The sequence below is a fragment of the Aulonocara sp. 'chitande type north' Nkhata Bay genome, linkage group LG10 (genome assembly GCF_057382095.1).
Source record: "Aulonocara sp. 'chitande type north' Nkhata Bay isolate Kocher_YH1m ecotype deep benthic linkage group LG10, A_spYH_male_GT1.1, whole genome shotgun sequence".
In the NCBI taxonomy this organism is placed as follows: Eukaryota; Metazoa; Chordata; class Actinopteri; order Cichliformes; family Cichlidae; genus Aulonocara; species Aulonocara sp. 'chitande type north' Nkhata Bay.
In genome coordinates this window covers 26990952-27011077 of record NC_141353.1, presented here as the reverse complement: position 1 = coordinate 27011077, position 20126 = coordinate 26990952, and the positions used below count along the sequence as shown (strand labels likewise).

At 38.6% G+C, this 20126-nt stretch overlaps 1 protein-coding gene and 1 long non-coding RNA gene across 4 annotated transcripts; both read left to right on the top strand.

Annotated features, from left to right (window-relative positions):
* Positions 1–200: 200 nt before the first annotated feature.
* On the top strand, positions 201–8072 carry LOC147321037 (uncharacterized). The gene is made up of 5 exons (XR_015131167.1): positions 201–238; positions 1820–1851; positions 2985–3011; positions 5245–5275; positions 6817–8072. It is a non-coding gene; the product is annotated as an uncharacterized LOC147321037 (long non-coding RNA).
* Positions 8073–8267: 195 nt separating this feature from the next.
* Positions 8268–19815, top strand: LOC147321036 (uncharacterized). Of its 3 annotated transcripts, none has more exons than XM_086309328.1 (3): positions 8268–17016; positions 17224–17334; positions 17424–19815. In XM_086309328.1, the coding sequence occupies exon 1, from the start codon at positions 8301–8303 to the stop codon at positions 15699–15701; it is 7401 nt and encodes a 2466-aa protein (XP_086165454.1). In that variant the 5' UTR covers positions 8268–8300; the 3' UTR covers positions 15702–17016; positions 17224–17334; positions 17424–19815. The 3 variants fall into 3 exon arrangements, with proteins under 3 accessions (XP_086165454.1, XP_086165453.1, XP_086165455.1); XM_086309327.1 differs by having other exon boundaries at positions 17198–17334; XM_086309329.1 differs by lacking the exon at positions 17424–19815 and having other exon boundaries at positions 17257–17275.
* The last annotated feature ends 311 nt before the right edge of the window (positions 19816–20126 follow it).

Sequence of the window (20126 nt, the reverse complement as noted above, 5' to 3'; positions counted from 1 at the left end):
GTTGGTGTTCAGGAGTAGAGCCTTCTAATAATATTTATTCAACTTATAGAATTAAAGTTCTGCGAGTTTTTTCTGTAGCAAATAAATATTGTATAGAATATTTAAAATCACCTACATTTTTGATGTTTACAATGCCCATTGTGTGTAATACTGGAATTTCCTACTACTCTGAACGCCTCATCTTTTACCTGACTGCCGGACATCCGCCTTTCCGCACACTTCGTTGAGTCCGCTCTGGGTGAGTCCTGCTTCTCTGCTTCTCCTCTTCTCTCTAAATGTTTATACTCTGTTTGTGTGATTTAACGAGTTCTTTTAGTGATTTATAAAGCCAACCGAGGTATAACTCATATTAGAGTAACACAGTGGTTGCTTTTTTCTTAGTGAAACTTTGTCATTTTTGTATGTAAAAGGAGTGTTTGATGAGCTAACGCTAACATCCCGATGCTAATGCCTAGCGCTCCTTTGAGCCCAGTGTGAAATGAAAATGGTTCATTTGACTGTGAACCACGGTTATTGTGTTGTTTTATTAATTACATTTGGTGTGTTTGTCAGTCTGTTACATAAGGTGCAGTTAGTTCTCTTCACAAATCAGTTGGTTAAAACAGCCTCATTCTTTATGCTGTAAAGTTTTTAACGAACCGCCATCTTAGATTCAGTGTCAGCTGTCGGCAAGATCAAAGGAGCCATTTTACCGCCTCTGACCGAACACGGGAGAAAAAGAGTCGCGTGTGTGCAGGTCTTGTGGCTTAATTAAGACAAAGGAGGGGGGGAAACTGAGGATTAATCATAGGCTATGTCCCCACATACACGGGTATTTTTGAAAACAGAGATTTTCCGTTTCCGTTTTCCGTCCACACATAAATGCAGAAATGAAGGAGAACACTGCTAGGAACATGCCAAAGCAGCAGGTGGCGCTATATTCCTAACCGTGTAGAAATGTTGGCCAATCAGAAGTCTAGAAACCTCGGTGGGAAATGGCAAACAAAGATGGGGCATAGAAGCAGAACCGAGTCGTATGTGTGGAGGGACAGTAACTGTGTGTGTATATGTAAGCATTTAAACACTGCAGAGAGAACAATTAACAGTAACAGTATTGTAGAAATGCATTTCACCGTAACAATAACGTGGCGCACAGTGTGACGTCAAAAAAAGGCGCTGCGTTTTCTCCGTTTCCCTGTCCACACATAAATGCAAAAATGGAGTTTTCGAAAATATCCTGGCAAGCGTTTTTAGAAATCTCCGTTTTCAATTACCGCAAACGCATAGAAAAATCTCCATTTTCAAAAGTACCTGTGTACGTGTGGACATAGCCCAAGAATAATAAGAACTCCTAAACAGGAGACTTTAATTTTTAAGAACTGTTTAACAAGGCTTGTTTGTGCCAACCTAAATCTGCAGCACAGTTTAAATTCTCACTTTGTGGAAAATTAATGAAACAAACAACAGCCCACCTTCACATAAATAAAATATGGCAGTATATTATTATTAGTATGGTACATAGATATTTATTTTAAAACTACAGCATATTTACTATGATACTATGTGCAGTTAATAATATTTTAGGAAGTAGAATTTGAATGCAGACCACCTCAAATATTAAAGCCTTAAAAATATATCGTGCAGTTTTTCATGTATGAGTGTTTTGCAATCTTAAATGAGATGTAGACCAAAGAAAACAGAGGAGAGTTGTTGTTTGTATTCCAGCTGTAGTAAACAAAGAAGTTCAGTGAATCTTTTTGACAACAGAGAGGGATGCAGTATTGATGCTAATTTGAGTTTTCTGATCCTGTATTTTTGCTCTTTGTCTTTTGTTACACAGAGTGAAATAGAAGCTTGGTTTTGCCTTTGCTGGTAAGTAAACAGTGATTGTAACTGAAGCAATATGAAACTGGGATTGTGTAACATTTTTAGCAATTTACATACAATAGTTTAGCTTTTTGTGATATCTTGCCATTTGCTCATGGGCAAAAACACATTTAGGTTTTATAAGCAGTAAGCCTCCCCACTAGACCTGTGAGTGTCCCTAAAAATGTCCCTGAAGTTTAATAGGCCATTTATGTCTAATTTTAATTTTAAAGGCTTATCAAAGCGTTTCTGTAGTAATTATTGTTTTTATTACACATGTTAAGGCCATTTGAGACTCTGCAATTAAATTTTGCCCTCTTTAGACTAAAGTGAGTTCATTTTCTCTGAGGTACAGTGCTGGGAAAAGTCTTTCTTCCTTGCAGATTTATTTTGTTCATGCTTTTTTGTCACATGTTTCAAATCATCTAACAGGGATGATATGAATAAATACAAAAAAGCATTTAAACATTTAAGCAATAATAAAATACTAAGAGAACCAGAGTTGTGAGTAGGCAATGTTGTGTATGTTAAAGCCTGTGTGTAATTTATGTACACTAAGTTTAAATTAGTTTCTTAATAATTTGCTCGATACAATGTGTTTGAAAATTTTATACAAAAGGGAAATATTGCAAAATACAAAAAGATTCCTGCCAACAGGTACAATGGAAGGACTTTTTATTATAATTTTTAAGAAATTTTAATTGCAAAAATGGTGTGCTACTGTTGTTACTATGACATGTCAAAATTTACATGTATTTTAGGATTTACATATTCAGATCAGAACTAAAACCTGGTGAGGTTTTCCGTTGATTCTAACAGTTGTGGTTTTTCCACACTTTATTAAACACTGACTTGTGATAGAAAATGATGGAGCTAAAAAGCCATAATCTGTACCAACAAATATTGGTGCCTCTTCTTTTCACTTCTGTAGTATGCATGCCTTTATTACACATGTTATCGCCATGTGAGACTCTGTAACTGAAGTTTGTCCTATTCAGACTACAGTGAGTTCATAAAGGCTTGAAGAAATTGAGGATTTTACTAGTTATTTCATGTCACAGTAAATTGGATTGTGTGTGAAGAGGTTTAACAGTCTAAGTCATTAAACAGTGATCTGATGTGTTGTTTCCTTTCTCTAGGATACTGATCTGATCGTCTCAAGTCTGGTAAGTAAAGGTTTTGTCTGAGGTACAGTGCTGAGAAAGGTCTTTCTTCTTTGCAGATTTATTTTATTTATGCTTTTTTCACGTTTCAAATCATCTAACAAGGATGACCTGGATAAATGCAAAAAGCAGTTTTAAAGTGATGATTTCATTTTTGAACCAGAACAACCTGGTCTAATGTAGAAACATGTTGGTCTCTAATACCCAGCTGTGGATGCCCTGATAGCAACAATTACCATCAAGCATTTACAGTAACTGGTAATGACTGGTTTACATCACTGGTTGATTTTGGTCCACTATAATTTCAGAATTGTCTTAATTAGATCCAAACAGGGCAGGCAAGAAAAGAAAAAAGTCGTAATTAAGGCCCAATATAGGGTTTTCAAGTCATACCACGTATCTTAATTTCATTAAAGTCCAGACTGATTAGTTTATACCAAGTGTTTTGTTTCATTCATTCAATTGGACTTGCTTGTGTGCTTCAGATCCTAAGTGTGATTAAACTTAAGCCTAGGACCTGATGAGTTGATGGTCCTGAAGTAGTAAAGGAACTCTGGGACATCACAGTAACAGCACCATGTTTGACTGTAATGCTGGTGTTTTTCTCTCACTATAGATGATTCAGTTTAGTGCAGTTCGTCAGCACAGCTGTTGGTTATCATCGAGATATTATTAGGCAACTTGTTTTTGCCTGTTCAGCTACAATATCTGGGAGCGTTTTTGTTTTCTGGGGTCTCCAAATCCTTAGAAATCTCTTTGTAAACCTTTACAGAACTATATGTGTTTGTTTCACATTAGAGCAGCTCACGACTGGCAGTTTAGGGACGATTAAATATTCACATAGGACAGGGGTCTCAAACTCCACTCTTCAAGGGCCGGTGTCCTGAAGCTTTTCCACGTGTCCCTGTTACAAAACACCTGAATAACATTTGTAGGTCATTAGTGAGAGTATAGAATTTGACTGTGTGCTGAAGTGGCATCCCCTAAGACTACTCAAATTTAAGTAATTTAAGTGTTTGGAAAAATGTACTTCTAAAAGTACTTTCATTGCATCATGTTCATTCACTCATGAGCTGCTATAACATGAATCAAATGGCTGAATTACCACCTCAGCATGCAGTCAGGTTCTGTAGAGTTTTGCTAATGACCTACTAATGTTATTCAGGTGTGTTGCAACAGGGACACATAGAAAAGTTTCTGGACACCAGGCCTTAAGGACCAGAGTTTGAGACCACTGGTGGTAGGGCATTGTGGATTTCAAAAGCTTCTTCCCTTAAATCACTGCCTAAAAACTGCTTTTTGTAATTTGTCATAATGACTTGCAAAGTATAGGTGGGATGAAAACATAAACATAAGACATTTTATAGTGGCCTGATATTTTTATCAAGGCTGTTTTTTGAAAATAATCCTGCCCTAATTTACAAAAGATGAACTGTCTGAAAGTCATGTTTGTTTGTTTAAGAAATGTGGGAATGTCCAGCAAAGATCTTACATGCAACAGCTCAGATACAGCACTCACTTCTGTTCTTTTTATCATGAAATGATCTACAAAGAAATTATCATCATACTAAATTTTGCTAATTAGGCCTTAATATCAGCTATGATAAGTTTATCATAGATTTAGTGTAGTGCTTATTGCTGTGTATCAAACATGCCCCAAATGTGACTGAAATATGTAGAAACTGCTGTGTAGAAACTAGCTGTCTCCAAATTTCTCATTTTGCCAAAATACATACAGAGTGGCCTGAAACTCTGCTGTAACCTCAGTGTGTTGGTTTTGTTGGACCATATAATATTTACAGTAAGTTACTGTAGCAGCACGTCTTGGTGTAAGTTTATAGAGTGTTTGTTTTTATTGTGTTAATAGAATTTGAATGCAGGCCACCTCAAATGTCAAAGCCTACAAAGCCTACATTCCATACAAGCTATCATTTGTGATTGTTGCCTACTTTTAAATTGTGACATCACCATTTGATAAAGTGTGTAGTAGTAGGTGAAGCAAATCATTGGTTACGATCTCTACTCTCTTATGTAACTGAACCTAAATTTTGGAGCATTACATGACTCAGAAACTTGTGTGGCTTATTGCAAATGGATAAAACTACATATTACCTTTTATGAAGATGATCATCTTTATTAGGGTGCGGAAAAAGAAAACAGAGGAGAGTTGTTGTTGTCTAATGCTGATTGGAGTTGTCTGAGCCTGTATTTTTGTTCTTTGTCTTTTGTTACACAGAGTGAACAGCTCTTTGGCTTTGCCTTTGCTGGTAAGTAGACAGTAATGGTAATGTTTAGTAATTTACTTACAGTAGTTTGGCTATTTGTGTTATCTTGCCATTCACTCATGGGCAAAGACAAATAGTCAGGATTTAGAATCTGTAGCAGCAAAGCCCCCACACAGGACCACTGACTGCCCCAGAAAATGTCAATGAAGTTTAATAGCCCATTAATGTCTGATTTTAATTTGTGATGGCTTATCAAGTCCAAACATAGTTAAATGTCAGAGACATCTTTATGCAGTTGTTTGATTTCTCCTTATGTTTGTGGATTTAAGTGTGAGTATAGGTGGTACCTTAAACACTTAAGAGCACCACAGCTATCGATTTTTATTGTCTCTCTCATTCCACTTATGAATTAGCATGAAGTCAAAACGCTAGAAGTATTTTTCCTGAGTGACTGGCCTGAGTGCAGTTCACACTGCAGGCGAAAGCGCATCAAATCAGATTTTTTTGTCATGTTGGTATCAGTGATGGTATCATGGTATGACAGTGTGAACGGCACAAATCCGATATTTTAGAAAGCGACTGCTGTTTGAATTTCAATTGTCTTAATTAAGGTCCAAAATAGTGTTTTGAAATCATTTCACAGCTCTTGCTGATCATCAAGATGTTTTTAGGCAAATGTGAGAAGGTTTGTGTTCTTTTTGGCCAGTCAATAAATAATTTTGAGTTTAATGGATATAAAGTATTTAAAGCAGGAGGCCTGAAACTCTGCTGTAACCTCAGTGTGCGGGTTTATTTGGACCATATAATATTTACAGTAAGTTACTGTAGCAGCACGTCTTGGTTTGAGTTTATAGACTTAGTTTATTGTTTTAATAGAACGTAAAAATGTCCTTATAACAGTTCCACCATCATTTGTTAAACATTGTCATTCTGTTCACTCCAATAATTTACTGTAGAAGTCTTTAGTATTTAAAGCCCTACATGTACTGTATTTTCGAAATTATAAGGCATAACGTCAATAAACAATTCTGTTTTTAAGGCAGATTAACCCAAACAAACAGTCAGATAAGTCAAACTTTATTCAAGTCATTCACAAACAACTCTCAACACTGTTCAGTTGTAACACATAAAATACAGAACAATACACTCACTTTTTCAGTTCATTCCTCATCCACAAATCCATCAAACTCTTCATGGGTTGATCAGTTTGAAATCTGCTTCATAAGCATGTCTCTTAGCACGTGCCAGGTCCTTGTACACACACCATAATGTTATGTTGAAGCACCGTACGAATTACTCTGCGAGGTGCTGACAATGGTAGCCATAATGCTCTGACAATACATCAAGCAGCGCAGCTTTGTAGCTTACCGAAGTCTTACTAAAATATTTGACAGAATTTTGAGCGCTGTGTACCACAGAAATCCTGTTCGAGGTCAGTAAGCATAACCAGAATCGATACGCTAGGCACATTGTATGTTTTTGAGAAAATGACAGGATTTTAGGTGTGCCATATAGTCTGAAGAATATGGTAAATCCAAGCATATTGGAAATACGACTAATTCCAGTCCTTTTGTGTCTTACAGGTGACCTGCTGCAGAAGATCCTCTCTCTCTCTATCATTATAAGCAATTCTGTCTATCCTATCACTCTCCCAACTCTATCTAATTTGACAGCCATTCTATCTTGTATCCCTCTATCTCTACCGCTCTATCTAATTTGAAAGCCATTCTATCTTGTATCCCTCTATCTCTACCGCTCTATCTAATTTGAAAGCCATTCCATCTTGTATCCCTCTATCTCTACTGCTCTATCTAATTTGAGAATCCAAGTTTTGAGAATCCTTTCAGAATCCAATTTTCAGAAATCCAAGTTACCAGAACTTGATCTATCTGTTACAGAATTCTGAGAGATCTCTGCTCTCACTGCTCTTTCTTTCCTGTCTTTAAACTCTCTCACATTCAGTCATTTTGCTGGAAATTACAAGTTGAATATACAGTAGTAGAATTACAGTACAGTAGAACTTATAGTAGAAACTACTTACACAGCCCTACATTTGTCATTTTAATTTTGCATTACACTTTGGAATTAACACTTCTAGTTTGGCTTACTTTGATCAATTGTATAAAATATCACCTCTTTATAAGTTTACTTGTAATAAGATAATCTGGTTATTTTGTAATACATACATTCAGATAAATAATAAATTAGATCCAGTCTGTTAGTCTGTTTCATTGGCTATAACATTTGACTGCAAGTTTATAGTACTATTATTTAAGGACAAACCCATTTTGTCACTCAGTGTAAGTATTCAGTTAGTATTGTCATCGAGAAGTGCCTGAGGACCCAGACTTCCTGTTTCCTGACTGCTGCAGAAAATCCAGCTGAAGAATCCTCATCGCCTGTCATCTTATCACCACACCACCAAAGCTCCATATATTTGATTTCAATTTTAGATATCTGAAAGATTTACATAAACTCCCCTAAGAGCTAAGACTTTTATTATAGCCTGTTGATTGTTGAGATTTATTCTGCATATCATTTTATAGAAGTTGTAATTATTTACCAGTCTGGTTAAAAAAATATAAGTAAAATTATACGGTTTCTAAGAGCTACAATAAAACGGACCAAATTGTTTCCAGAGAACTTTGAATTTCCTTTATTTTGAATTTGGAGTACAAATCAGCTTTTTAACATCTATTCATATATTCATAAAAACATTTTACAGTATAATAGTACATTTCTCAGATTTAACAGTAACTTGAGGAGTTGTACGTTTTTCTGTGTTTCAAGGTTCAGTTTTGTTTATATTTGTGTATAACCACATATAAGCTCCAGATTGTACTTCAGCAAAATGCCAAGAAAAGGTCAAAGGTCGCAGTCTCAGAAGCTTAGACGTCAGAAGGAGAAAGAACAGCTGAATGTTTCTCAGAGCAGTGAGCAGGTAAAGGTGTGTGTTTCAGCTTTTCCCAGCACAGAAGTGCAGAGCAGTGTTCAGACAGCCACAGTGTCATATGCAGATGTGGTAAAGAGAAGTGTTCCCTCAGTGTCTGTCCCAGAGCCTGAAATTATGCAGGTAATCCATATTGACCCCCAGCTAACTGTACAAACACAGCATGATGGAGAGACAGCCAAAGTATCTTATGCAGATGTGGTAAAGAGAAGTGTTCCCTCAGTGTCTGTCCCAGAGCCTGAAGTTATGCAGCTAATCCAGACTGAACCCCAGCTAACTGTACAAACACAGCATGATGGACAAGCTCCAGGACAGTCTCATGTACAGGTTACAAACAGTGAAAGTCCACGAGTGAGTAGCGTCTGTGCTTCCCGAAGCCAGGCCGCTCCTAGGTATGGAAAGTACCGGAATCAGCAATGTATGGCTAACAGTTTGGTTTTCCTGTCATTCTTACACGAGGATGAATTTATTACCAGAGCAGATCTAAACCGTGTGTTGGACAAAGGCCATGCCGTCTATTCAGATGCCAGACTGAGGTTTGTGAACAGTGTGTTTCTAGCCTGCGATGAACTTCCCTCAGTGGTCACCAGCCGCAGACACGAGTATCAAGTCGACATGTCTCAGTTTGCTCATTACGGCACATTTGATGGTACAGATCACTTTCCGAGCCTTGAACAGGGACTACAGTGTTTGGTTTCAGACGTTCGCTACGCTTTGCTAGTCATGGGAGGAACAGTCATCGCTGTTAGCAGGCTGAATTCAGGTGAATATGCATATTTTGACCCTCACCCACGTAAGTCTACTGGTATGCCATTGTCGCTAAGTGTAAGTGGTGGAACTGCAGTTATGTTGAAGTTCACACGTCTTAATGACATGATTGACAGGATCAAACGTTTGTACCGAAAATTTAGCATCGCACCAACCTGCACTTATGAGCTACAGCCCATCGAGTTTCACAGTGAAAACGCTGCTGACCAAAGAGATGCTAATCGAACCACCGAATACAGACAAACAGCTACAAGTGCACCAGCTTTAAATGAACGTGTTCATAAATTAAACTCTGAAATATACACTGAGCAGACACGGAAACCTGTGACCAAAGATTTAACCAGTGAAGTAATGTCATCCAGAGTTGATTCTTCAAATGAGACAGCTGCTCCCAGAAATAAACATCATCCTTCTGATTATTTTGAAAAGGAAACCTCTGCATCTTCTGTGAGAGAAACTCAGGTAACACCAGATTCTGTTCCTCAGAATGATTCAAACAGTGCCTCCAGTTCAACTAAGATAACAGAGGAACTCTCAGATAAACTGCTGAAACGTAATAAACAGGAAAGGCAAAAAATGAGGAGAAGATTATTAGCCCAAGAAAAAGTACCACAGCGAAAGGAAAATCAGAAGACGAAAGAAAGGCAGATGTACAGGTTTGATGAAAGCTTCAAGACAAAGAAAAAAAACTCAGCTAGGAAGTCTGATGATCCTGATCACAGACATAAAAGGATTCTGTACAGAAATGAACTGTATAAATTAAATGCTACCTATAAGGAGAAAAAGAAAGAACATTTGAGAAAGATGTATAGAGAAAGTGCTGAAATTAGAGATAGAAAAAGAGAACGTGTCATAAGGACATATAAAGACAATCCCCTATTCAGAGATAAGCAGAAGGAACGTGTAATAAGAACATATAGAGAGTCTCCCATATTCAGAGATAAGCAGAAGGAACGTGTAACAAGAACATATAGAGAGTCTCCCATATTCAGAGATAAGCAGAAGGAACGTGTAACAAGAACATATAGAGAGTCTCCCATATTCAGAGATAAGCAGAAGGAACGTGTAACAAGAACATATAGAGAGTCTCCCATATTCAGAGAAAAGCAGAAGGAGCGTATAAGAAGAACATACAGAACTTGTGCTGGATTCAGAGAAAAACATAAAGCTTACATGAGGTCATATGTATATAACCTATATAAAGAAAGCGAAGAATTTAAAAAGAAAAAACGATCTTACATGACTAAGCGGTATGGAGAAGAGAAACAATTTCAGCAACAACACAAGGACAATATGAGAGAACGAATGAGAGTAAAATATTGGAACGGTTTTTCTTTCAGACAGATGCATAATATCAGATGTGCAATGAACATAAAACGAAAATATCGCCAGATGCATCGACCAGCTGAGACTTTACAGTGTCATCCAGAGAACACTTTAATGAATGAGGCCATATCTCGTTTCAGATCAAACATTAAGTCAGCACCATCTTATGTTTGTACTGTTTGTCTAAAAGCTTCTTTTCCTAATCAGGTGAAAATCTGCAAAAGAGAAAACTACTCAAAACACCAGACTTTAGCTCATCAGTGTCTAACTGGTAAATATGTTCATGTGTGTGATGAAGCATGTCATGATCACTGCAGCTTTCCTGTTGAGAGAAAAAAAGAGTATATCTGTCACACGTGTCACAGTTCCCTCAAAAGTGGATGCATGCCCAGGCTTGCTGCTGTTAATGGTTTAGAACTGCAGGATATTCCAGCTGAACTGTGTGATCTCAACATTCTGGAGAGACATCTGATTGCCAAATGCATACCATTTGCTAAGATTATTCCTCTTCCAAAGGGGAGACAGAGACTCATACGTGGTAATGTGGTGTGTGTACCATCTGAGGTCCAACAAACAGTTGACAGTTTACCGAGGATCAGAAGCCAATCACAGATCATGAGGGTGAAATTGAAAAGACGACTGTGCTACAAAGGCCATCAGCTGTTCCAGACTGTCACTTGGTCTAAACTCATTCAAGCTCTGTGTAAACTGAAACAAATTCATCCACAGTACACAGATATTGTTATCAGAGATGATGCATTGCTTTGTGATCCAACGTTACCTGATGATGACAGCAGTGATGAAGCCAGCATGGCAAGTGATGATTATAATGAAGCAGATTTAATGGAAATTGACAACTATGAAAAAGATGCCCTTTTGTGTGAAAGTGAGTCTCAAAGTGACCAAGATATTAATATGCAATCCTGTGATGAACAACCAGAGGAACAAAATCCAGATGAACCAGAAAGTGATTTGAACAATGGAGGTTTTGCTCTAGAAAGTTGTCTGCAGCCTGTAGACATTTCAGAAGAGATTCTCTGTTTCACTGATAACACATATTGTGTGGCTCCTGCAGAAAGAAACAATCCTGTTAGCTTCTTCAGAACTCCTCATTTGGAAGCCATGGCATTTCCTGTGCAGTTTCCTACTGGTCAGAATACACTGGATGAAAAGAGACGTCTCAAGCTCACACCAAGTGCTTACTTCAAGTCAAGGCTTTTCAACATTGATGCAAGATTTGCTAAAGACACAAATTACCTGTTTTTCTCACAGTTTGTCACTGAAATACATTTGGCTAATTCCAGCATGACAATACAGCTAAGGAAAGGTAAAACTATGACCAAAGATGGACGCAAAATCACATCAGGAATGTTACAAAGTAAGACAGAAGTAGAGAAGCTGGTAAGAAATAAAGATGCAATCAGATTTATGCAGCCACTCAGAGGAACTCCAGCTTACTGGCAGAAAACTACCAGAGATCTATTCAGCATGGTTCGCCAAATAGGAACACCTCAGTTCTTTGTCACTTTCTCTGCTGCTGAGATGAGATGGCCTGAAGTGATTCAAGCAATAAAGAGACAGCAAGGTGAAGAGGTTGATTTTGAAGCCCTGGACTGGTCAGAAAAGTGTGAAATTCTAAGATCAAATCCAGTAACCACCATGCGAATGTTTGATAAACGTGTTGAGGCTTTGTTCAGAGATTTGCTTTTTTCTCCTGCACAGCCCCTTGGTGAGATCATTGATTACTTTTACAGAGTTGAGTTCCAGCACAGAGGTAGTCCACATATACACATGTTGCTGTGGATTCGAGAAAAGGTAGAAGCAGATGTGGATGACGACCAAACTGTCTGTGACTTTGTTGACAGATACATCTCAGCTCAACTCCCTGATCCAGAAAAACAACCTGAACTGCACAAAAAAGTCACTGAGCTACAAAAGCACAGCAAAAACCACACAAAGACATGCTTTAAGAGTGTGAACTCTGGTTGTAGATTTGGGTTTCCCAAACCACCAGCCACAAGAACAATGATTGTGAGACAGGATGAGGATTCAGACACTGAAGCTGCAAAAGCCAAACTCAGACCTTTGTTGAACCTGCTGAAGGAACCTGAAGCTGCTTCCCTCACCATAGAGCAGATTCTGTCACGATGCAACTTGACAATGAATGAGTATGAACAATGCCTCCAAGACATAAACAAGAAAACAGCTCTGATTCTGAAACGTGACCCAAATGAGTGTTGGATCAACAATTACAACCCAGACCTGCTTGAAGCCTGGAACTCTAATTTAGATGTCTCATTCATTTTGAATGCCTATTCATGTATAGAATACCTCTGTAAATATATAACAAAGAAAGAATCTGGCCTCTCTGAATACCTGAAGACAGTTATTGACAACTCTGATAAGAACACCGTCAATGAATGTGATGAAATGAGAGCTGTGATGCAGGCTTACTCAAAAAAGAGAGAAATCAGCGCACAGGAGTGTGTGACTCGAGTCTGTGGCCTAAAAATGAAAAAATGTTCCCGCAGTGTTGTATTTGTACCAACAGATGATAACCCAGTAAAAATGAGTCGGCCCATGAGCTTCCTGGAAAGCACAACACACGACAGTTGTAATATTTGGATGACAAGTTTGAGTGATAAATACAAATGCAGACCTGAGACCCCAGAATATGAGGAAATGTCACTGGCTGATTTTGCTGCCTTGTGCAGGTTGGTGAGTGGTCCAAATGAAGGAAAAGATGTGCTTCCTCTTCTAAACCAGCTTGGATTTGTACAAAGGCGAAAGAATGATAAACCAGCTATAATCAGGTATTACCACTGTTCACAGGAAAAAGATCCTGAGCAATATTATGGTCGACTGTTGAGACTTTACCTTCCACACAGATCAGAGCAGGAACTGAAACCACAAGGGTTCCAAACCTATCAGTCCTTCTACAACTCAGGTTTTGTACGACTTCCATGTTCAGACCACAGTGAGTCTGTGAAAAGGGTTGTGAAAAGAAATAAAGACAAGTATGAGAAGAACTCTGAGGATATTGAGAGTGCACTGGAAGAGTTTGAACAAAATAGAGATGTTGTGATTGATGAATGGTGTAATCTTGCTCCTGAATCTGAAGTTGTGAGGCTGCAATGTGATGAGAATCTTCCTGAGAGACATTCTGATGATGAGAACGAACAGGAGAATGTTCCCGACTACAGTCGTCAGTCTGATGCTGTAACAAAGATCAGAGCCGTCAGAGAACAACCTGCAGTAGATCCAGCCGTGGTACGTGTAATGTATCAGAATCTGAACCAGAAGCAGGCCTGCGTGTTCTATGCCATAAGAGACTGGTGTATTCAGCGAGTTTGTGGTTTGAACCCAGATCCATTTTTCTTCTATATCAACGGTGGTGCAGGAACTGGAAAGTCACATCTGATTAAGTGTATTCATTCTGAAGCATCAAAGATCCTGAGCAGACTGCCTGCTAATGCAGAAGAAGCTGACATATCAAATCCAACTGTTTTACTGACTTCATTTACCGGTACAGCAGCTTTTTCTATCAGTGGCTCTACGTTACATTCTCTACTGAAACTACCCAGGAGTCTGAAACCACCCATTCAAGGACTTGGTAACCAACTGGATGAAGTCAGATCTGAGCTGATGAATGCTGAAATTATTGTTATTGATGAGATTTCAATGGTTTCAAAACCCCTTTTTGCTTATGTGGATGCAAGACTGAAACAAATCAAAGGCACTCAGAGACCTTTTGGTGGAATGTCAGTTTTAGCTGTTGGAGATTTTTACCAGCTGCCACCAGTGCGACAGTCTAAACCTCTCTGTGTTTACGATCCAGAACAGATTGACCTATGGCAGGAACATTTTCAGATGATCACTCTAACCGAGATCATGCGTCAGAAAGATGATGTGGCCTTTGCAGAGATGCTGAACAGGATTAGAGTCAAAGAAAAGACAGATGAGCTTTCTCAGTGCGACAGAGATTTGTTGTCACAGGCTGTGACTGCACCAGAAGAATGTCCAACTGAGGTCTTACACATTTATGCCACCAACAAGAATGTGGAATCCCACAACATAGATACCCTGAAGAAGCTTCATTCAAACATCATAATAATCAATGCAGACGATTTCCAGAAGGATAAATGTACAGGCAGAATGGAACGAAGAGACAAACCATTTACAGGTGGGCGAAATGATTTACCTGACACTCTGAATGTTGCTGAAGGAGCTCGAGTCATGCTGACCAGAAACTTGGACACACTAAACGGTTTAGTCAACGGTGCTTTTGGTATACTGGTAAAGGTGGTGAGATCTGAAAATGATGGACACATAATTAAACTGGGGCTCAGGATGGACAACCGGCAGCCTATGAGACACAACCACAGTGCTAATGCAGCATCTGATGATCTGGTTTACATTGAGAGAGCAGAGGAGAGTCTGAAGTTTAAAGGAGCAGTACGCAGACAGTTTCCTGTAAAGCTAGCATTCGCCTGCACAATTCACAAAACTCAGGGTCTTACAACACAGACAGCTGTAGTTTCAATGAAGAACATTTTTGAACCAGGTATGGCTTACGTTGCTCTCAGCAGGGTGACGTCTCTCAGTGGACTCTATTTGCAGGACTTGGATGAGAAAAAGATTTACGCCAATCCCGAGGTAACTGCAGCGCTCCAAACCATGAGACAAGCCAGTGTTGAGGAAATGATGCCTCTTCTTCAGGTCAGAGAAACAGCCAGCAGACTTGACACTCTTACACTGATCCATCACAATACAGAGGGTTTGCCATCTCACATCAGTGACATCAAGAGTCATCATGAAATGTGTTTAGCAGATGTTTTGTGTCTCACTGAGTCTCACCTTCAAGGCTCCTTTGTTGCAGACAGTCTTCATTTGGATGGCTACACCATGTTCAAACGCAACAGACATGTGTCCTACACAAACTTTCCTCACATGGCCAGCAGAAGTGGTGGGGGAGTTGTTGTGTATTTGAGGAATCATTTTCAGGTTCAGGTAAAACAGTATCTGCATAATGTCACTGATCTTGAGTTTTTAGTGTTGAAGGTTCAGGCTCCATTCCCTGCACTCATTGCTGTTGTGTACAGACCCCCTGACTACAGTTTGACACCATTCATGCAAAACCTGGTAAGTCTTTTAGATTCACTTGAAATAATGGACTGTCACCCAATAATTGTGTGTGGAGATTTTAATGAGAACCAGTTGCAGAGTGGAAGAAAACAGATTCTGGAGCAGTTTCAGTCGAGAGGGTATTCACAGCTGATCACTTCTGCCACTACAGACAAGAACACCCTGCTTGACCTCATTTTTATTTCTCAGCCACAGAAATGTCTGTATTCAGGTGTTCTGAGATCATATTACAGTTACCACAACCCTGTCTTTTGTGTCCTGTCCTCGAGCCAATCATGAAGTCGTCTGGTGAGTTTTGAAACAATTACAGATCATGTTTGTTACAGAGTTTACTGATTGTAGAGCATGAAAAAGATTTTTCATTGAAAAAAGGGTCTTCCCTACTCTGTCTGTCAGAAGACCCTTTCTTATTGCAATGTTATTAATCATTTCACCAAATCATTGCTGAACTTCATGCAGAGCAGAGAACATCTGCTATCATGCACCTCTGATCTGAAATGTGCTGCAACATTTATTAAACCAACATCATTTCTTTTATTCTCATGTTTTAAATGACTAAATCTTTTTACTGTGACGTATGTAGCTCAACAAACGAGATCTTCCCCTCCAAGGGCTTGAAAATATGAAATAGTAAATAAATAAATCCCAGATAAATGCAGGTATTTATTATGATGACATACACGAATAAATACAGACAATTATATTTTCTTGATTATAGTAGATTTTGTAGAATCAAAAGTTTTTGTGATGAATGAGTTTTTGCTTATCATGTTTTACAGGTAAAAAATGTCAAAAGTTTTAAACTATCTTTAGGCTACCAGAGATGTCTATAATGATACATTATGTAGAGAAAAACATTAGTACAGCTTACAGAATATGTATAAAAACTGATTTAGAAGTAAATGGATAGTTTTCTGAAAGTTCCCGACTACAGTTTAACACCACCCACCCAGCTCAGCCCCCAAGTGTCTATGTAATGCTGGTATGGTGTGTGAGTTTGACTTGGCCTTTATCCGGGTGGGTTTGGGTTTGGGTGGATAAAGGCCAAGTCAGAATTCTCTGAGCAGCTGGAAAAAGCTGCTAATAAACAAAGACATCAGAAAGTGTGGGCTTTAGGTGTAGCCCCCGCTTTCTGATGCACTAATTAAACTTAGTAACCGACACCCCATACCAGCATTACATAGACACTTGGGGGCTGAGCTGGGTGGGTGGTGTTATAAGCACGTGTTTTGTTAGATATATTTTTTCAGACACGGCACAGTCTCCTTTGTGGGAAAACCTTCAAACTTCACCATCCTCAGCTGAAACAACAACATCTTAACACCATCTTCATGAACTGCTGAGCTAAACCTGATCCATCAGTGCTGGACTGCACAGATAACTACATGCCACAAGGAGACTGCTGTGTTATGAACTGCCATACCAGTGTGTCTTCAATGGAGAAGATGACACACCCATCACCTGACCTCCTGCCTGATCTGGAGACCATCATCATGCTGCCACACTACAACCTCTGAGACCATCAATGATGACTCCTACTGAGGAAACTGTATTTCCTGTCAGAGATGCTCAGTGATCCTCAGAGCAGAGAGAGGTATGATTCTTTATCTTTGATAAAAAATGTCAGTGTTTTTAATTCAATTAATTAATTAAAATCCTGTTTATTGAATAAACAATTCCACACTCAAATGATTATACTTGTTGACACTTTTTGAGTTTTAATTGACATTATGGATTACAAATCTATGCTTTTTCTACTCTGTCTCTCGGTGCAGGTATTGCTGTCTTCTGAGTTCTTCAGTGTCCCAACTGAGACATTCAAACCTCATTGCAGAGCTCATGTCTTTCCTCACCATCATGTAAGTGTGAGATTGCTCTGGATTCTGGTTATGTGGCCCGCAGCACCTATAAGGTATTTCAATATTGTTCATTGTATAACTTATTTGTAGTTTTTAGGGTTTCTACAGACAAATAAAATGTTCCTTTTTCTGTATTTTTTAGAACAAGCTCGTCCAGTGTGCCTGCATTCCAGCTTCACAGAAAAGAACATCAGACACCAGCGAGGGAGGATAAGAAAGACAGACACAACAACATTGTCATCCCCTATGTAGCCGGTGTATCAGAAAAACTCAGGAGAGTTTTCTCCAAATACGACATCCCAGTGTACTTCAGACCCAGCAAAACACTCAGACAGAAACTGGTTCACCTGAAAGACAAAACTCCTAAACACAAACTTAACAATGTGGTGTATGCTGTACAGTGCAGCGAGGAATGCCCAGACTTCTACATCGGAGAGACCAAACAGCCACTTCACCAGCGCATGGCACAACACAGAAGAGCCACCTCCACGGGACAAGACTCAGCAGTTCATCTGCATCTAAAGGACAAAGGTCACTCTTTGAGGATGCCAATGTTCACATTTTGGATAGATGGAGGAGTGAAAGAAGCCATTTACGTCCACTGTGAGCGACCATCTTTGAACAGAGGCGGTGGTTTACAACACCAACTGTCTGCCATCTATAATCCAGTTTTGAGTTCCCTCCCCAGACACTGTAACGTCCACTCACATCCTGGGAGTGGGCGTGGGTGATTTCCTGACCTCAGGAAATCACATGATAGGGTGGGGCCAGGTTTCACAATGAGCTCACCCAAAACCCTGGCTGATTGGGACCCACACCCACTTTCACACCTTGGCTCATGTGATTAGGTAGAGGATCATCAGGGGGTTCTTTGTCCCTGTTTGGGGAGAAACTCACACTGGGTTTAAATCTGGGACTCTCCACCATTGACCCTTAGAACTGAAGAAGCTTCTCGGATGAGAGGTGAAATGTCTTCAAGAAACTCAAAGAAGTCCAGACGCTTTTCTGTCCAAGCTCCTTAGACTTCACTTGTGTTAATTACATTTTATTTGTTGTTGTTTTCTTTTAGATTTATATGCAGTGATTGGATGTGGTGGAGCTTTGTTAACCGCGTGGAAAACATCTGTTTGTGATGATATTTACAATGAGGCTTTAAGGTGATAGTTTCCATGTAATTTCAATCCTTTTACTAAGCAAAAACATGTTTGCAATTAACATATTTTTTCAGTTTTGTCTTTTGGATTTATGGTTAACATTCCTCTGTGACAGCAAATACTAAACTGGTCCAAGTAACCAGCATATCATTGGTCAAAGGCAAAAAGGACCACATGTCACACTAGCAATGAATTTGTGACTGTGTTTGTGTTAGTATAGAGTAGGTCTAACAGTGGTTTTCCACATCTGCTCTAATATATATAGATAATGGGTCAGACATATAAAGTCATTTTGAAAAGTTCATAAAGGTCATTTATATGTGTTCCTCTTTATCATTTTATATCAGGTCAAACAGCTGACTTGAGTTTTGATCAGAGTAGAACCATAACATTCATGTTAATGGTTCTACTGTTTACAGTTACTTTATGATGGATTTCACCCTGGTCACAGCACTATGTGAAAAGCTGTTAGAGGTAAAGTTAAGCCAATTAATACCTCATCATAAGTCACTCTCTAACGCAGGGCAGTGATTATTATTCACTGTAATTTATTCCACAACAATGTTCTTTATTTGATTCTTTAAATATGCACATCGATTGTTTAGCTGTGTGACTCTCCACACCTGAAATATATCACAATGTGGACTTCATTTCGACAGTATTTTGTAGATTGGTACCATATTTATCATCAAATCATCTTGTGCATTTATTAACTAAATGTTGTTTGTTTTTGTTTTTTTGTTTGTTTGTTTGTTTGGGGTTTTTTTGTTGCCATTTTTACATTTCACCAACTGTGTAAATTCTGCAATTTTACTTTGGTTTTGTTTCACATCAGTTTATCTGCTGGCTGGTATTCCTGTCTTCCTTCTCTCACCCCAACCGGTCGCAGCAGATGGCCGCCCCTCCCTGAGCCTGGTTCTGCTGGAGGTTTCTTCCTGTTAAAAGGGAGTTTTTCCTTCCCACTGTCGCCAAAGTGCTTGCTCATAGGGGGTCATATGATTGTTGGGTTTTTCTCTGTATCTATGAAGCGCCTTAAGGCGACTTTTGTTGTGAATTGGCGCTATATAAATTTAATTGAATTGGTTTTCTTCCTTTTCTAATGTTTCTGGTCATTTTTTACAGTTAAACAAGTAACTTTGAGGTTACTTCATCATTTTTAGCTTTTATCTGTTTACAGTTTTTTCCTAATAATTACATTTCTGCAAAATTATAGCAGTTCTGATAAGTTGTAATATTTCTGCCAAGTTATTAATTTTCTACTAAATTATATCATTTCTGCTAAGTTATGTTATTCTAAATTATTACATTTCTGCTAAGTTGTAGCTTCTGGTAAATTACAACATTTCTGCTGAATTGTTATGTTTCTTCTAAGTTATTGCATTTTTGTTAACTTGATGTTGTTCTGCAAAGTTATTAAAATTTCAACAACTTTTTAAAAACTAGCTTTGATTTCTTCAGCTTCTTCAGCTATTTTCAACTATCTTCAGCAGACAGCTTCAGCTTTACAATTTCTGCAACTTTTCAGCTTTTTCAGCTACTTTTTGCATGCAGCTTCAGCTTTAAAGCATCCACACTGCATTTTCGCAGGAAATGCAAATTTTTCTAGTTATTATTATTATTATTCCGGGTGTTTCCGTACACTTTTCGCCGTAGAACTACTTCCACAATTTTCAGCCGATTTTCACCATTCA

What these genes read in the sequence shown, in the direction of transcription:
- LOC147321036 (XM_086309328.1), top strand. Translation starts at nt 8,301, where the DNA reads ATGCAGGTAATCCATATTGACCCCCAGCTAACTGTACAAACACAGCAT.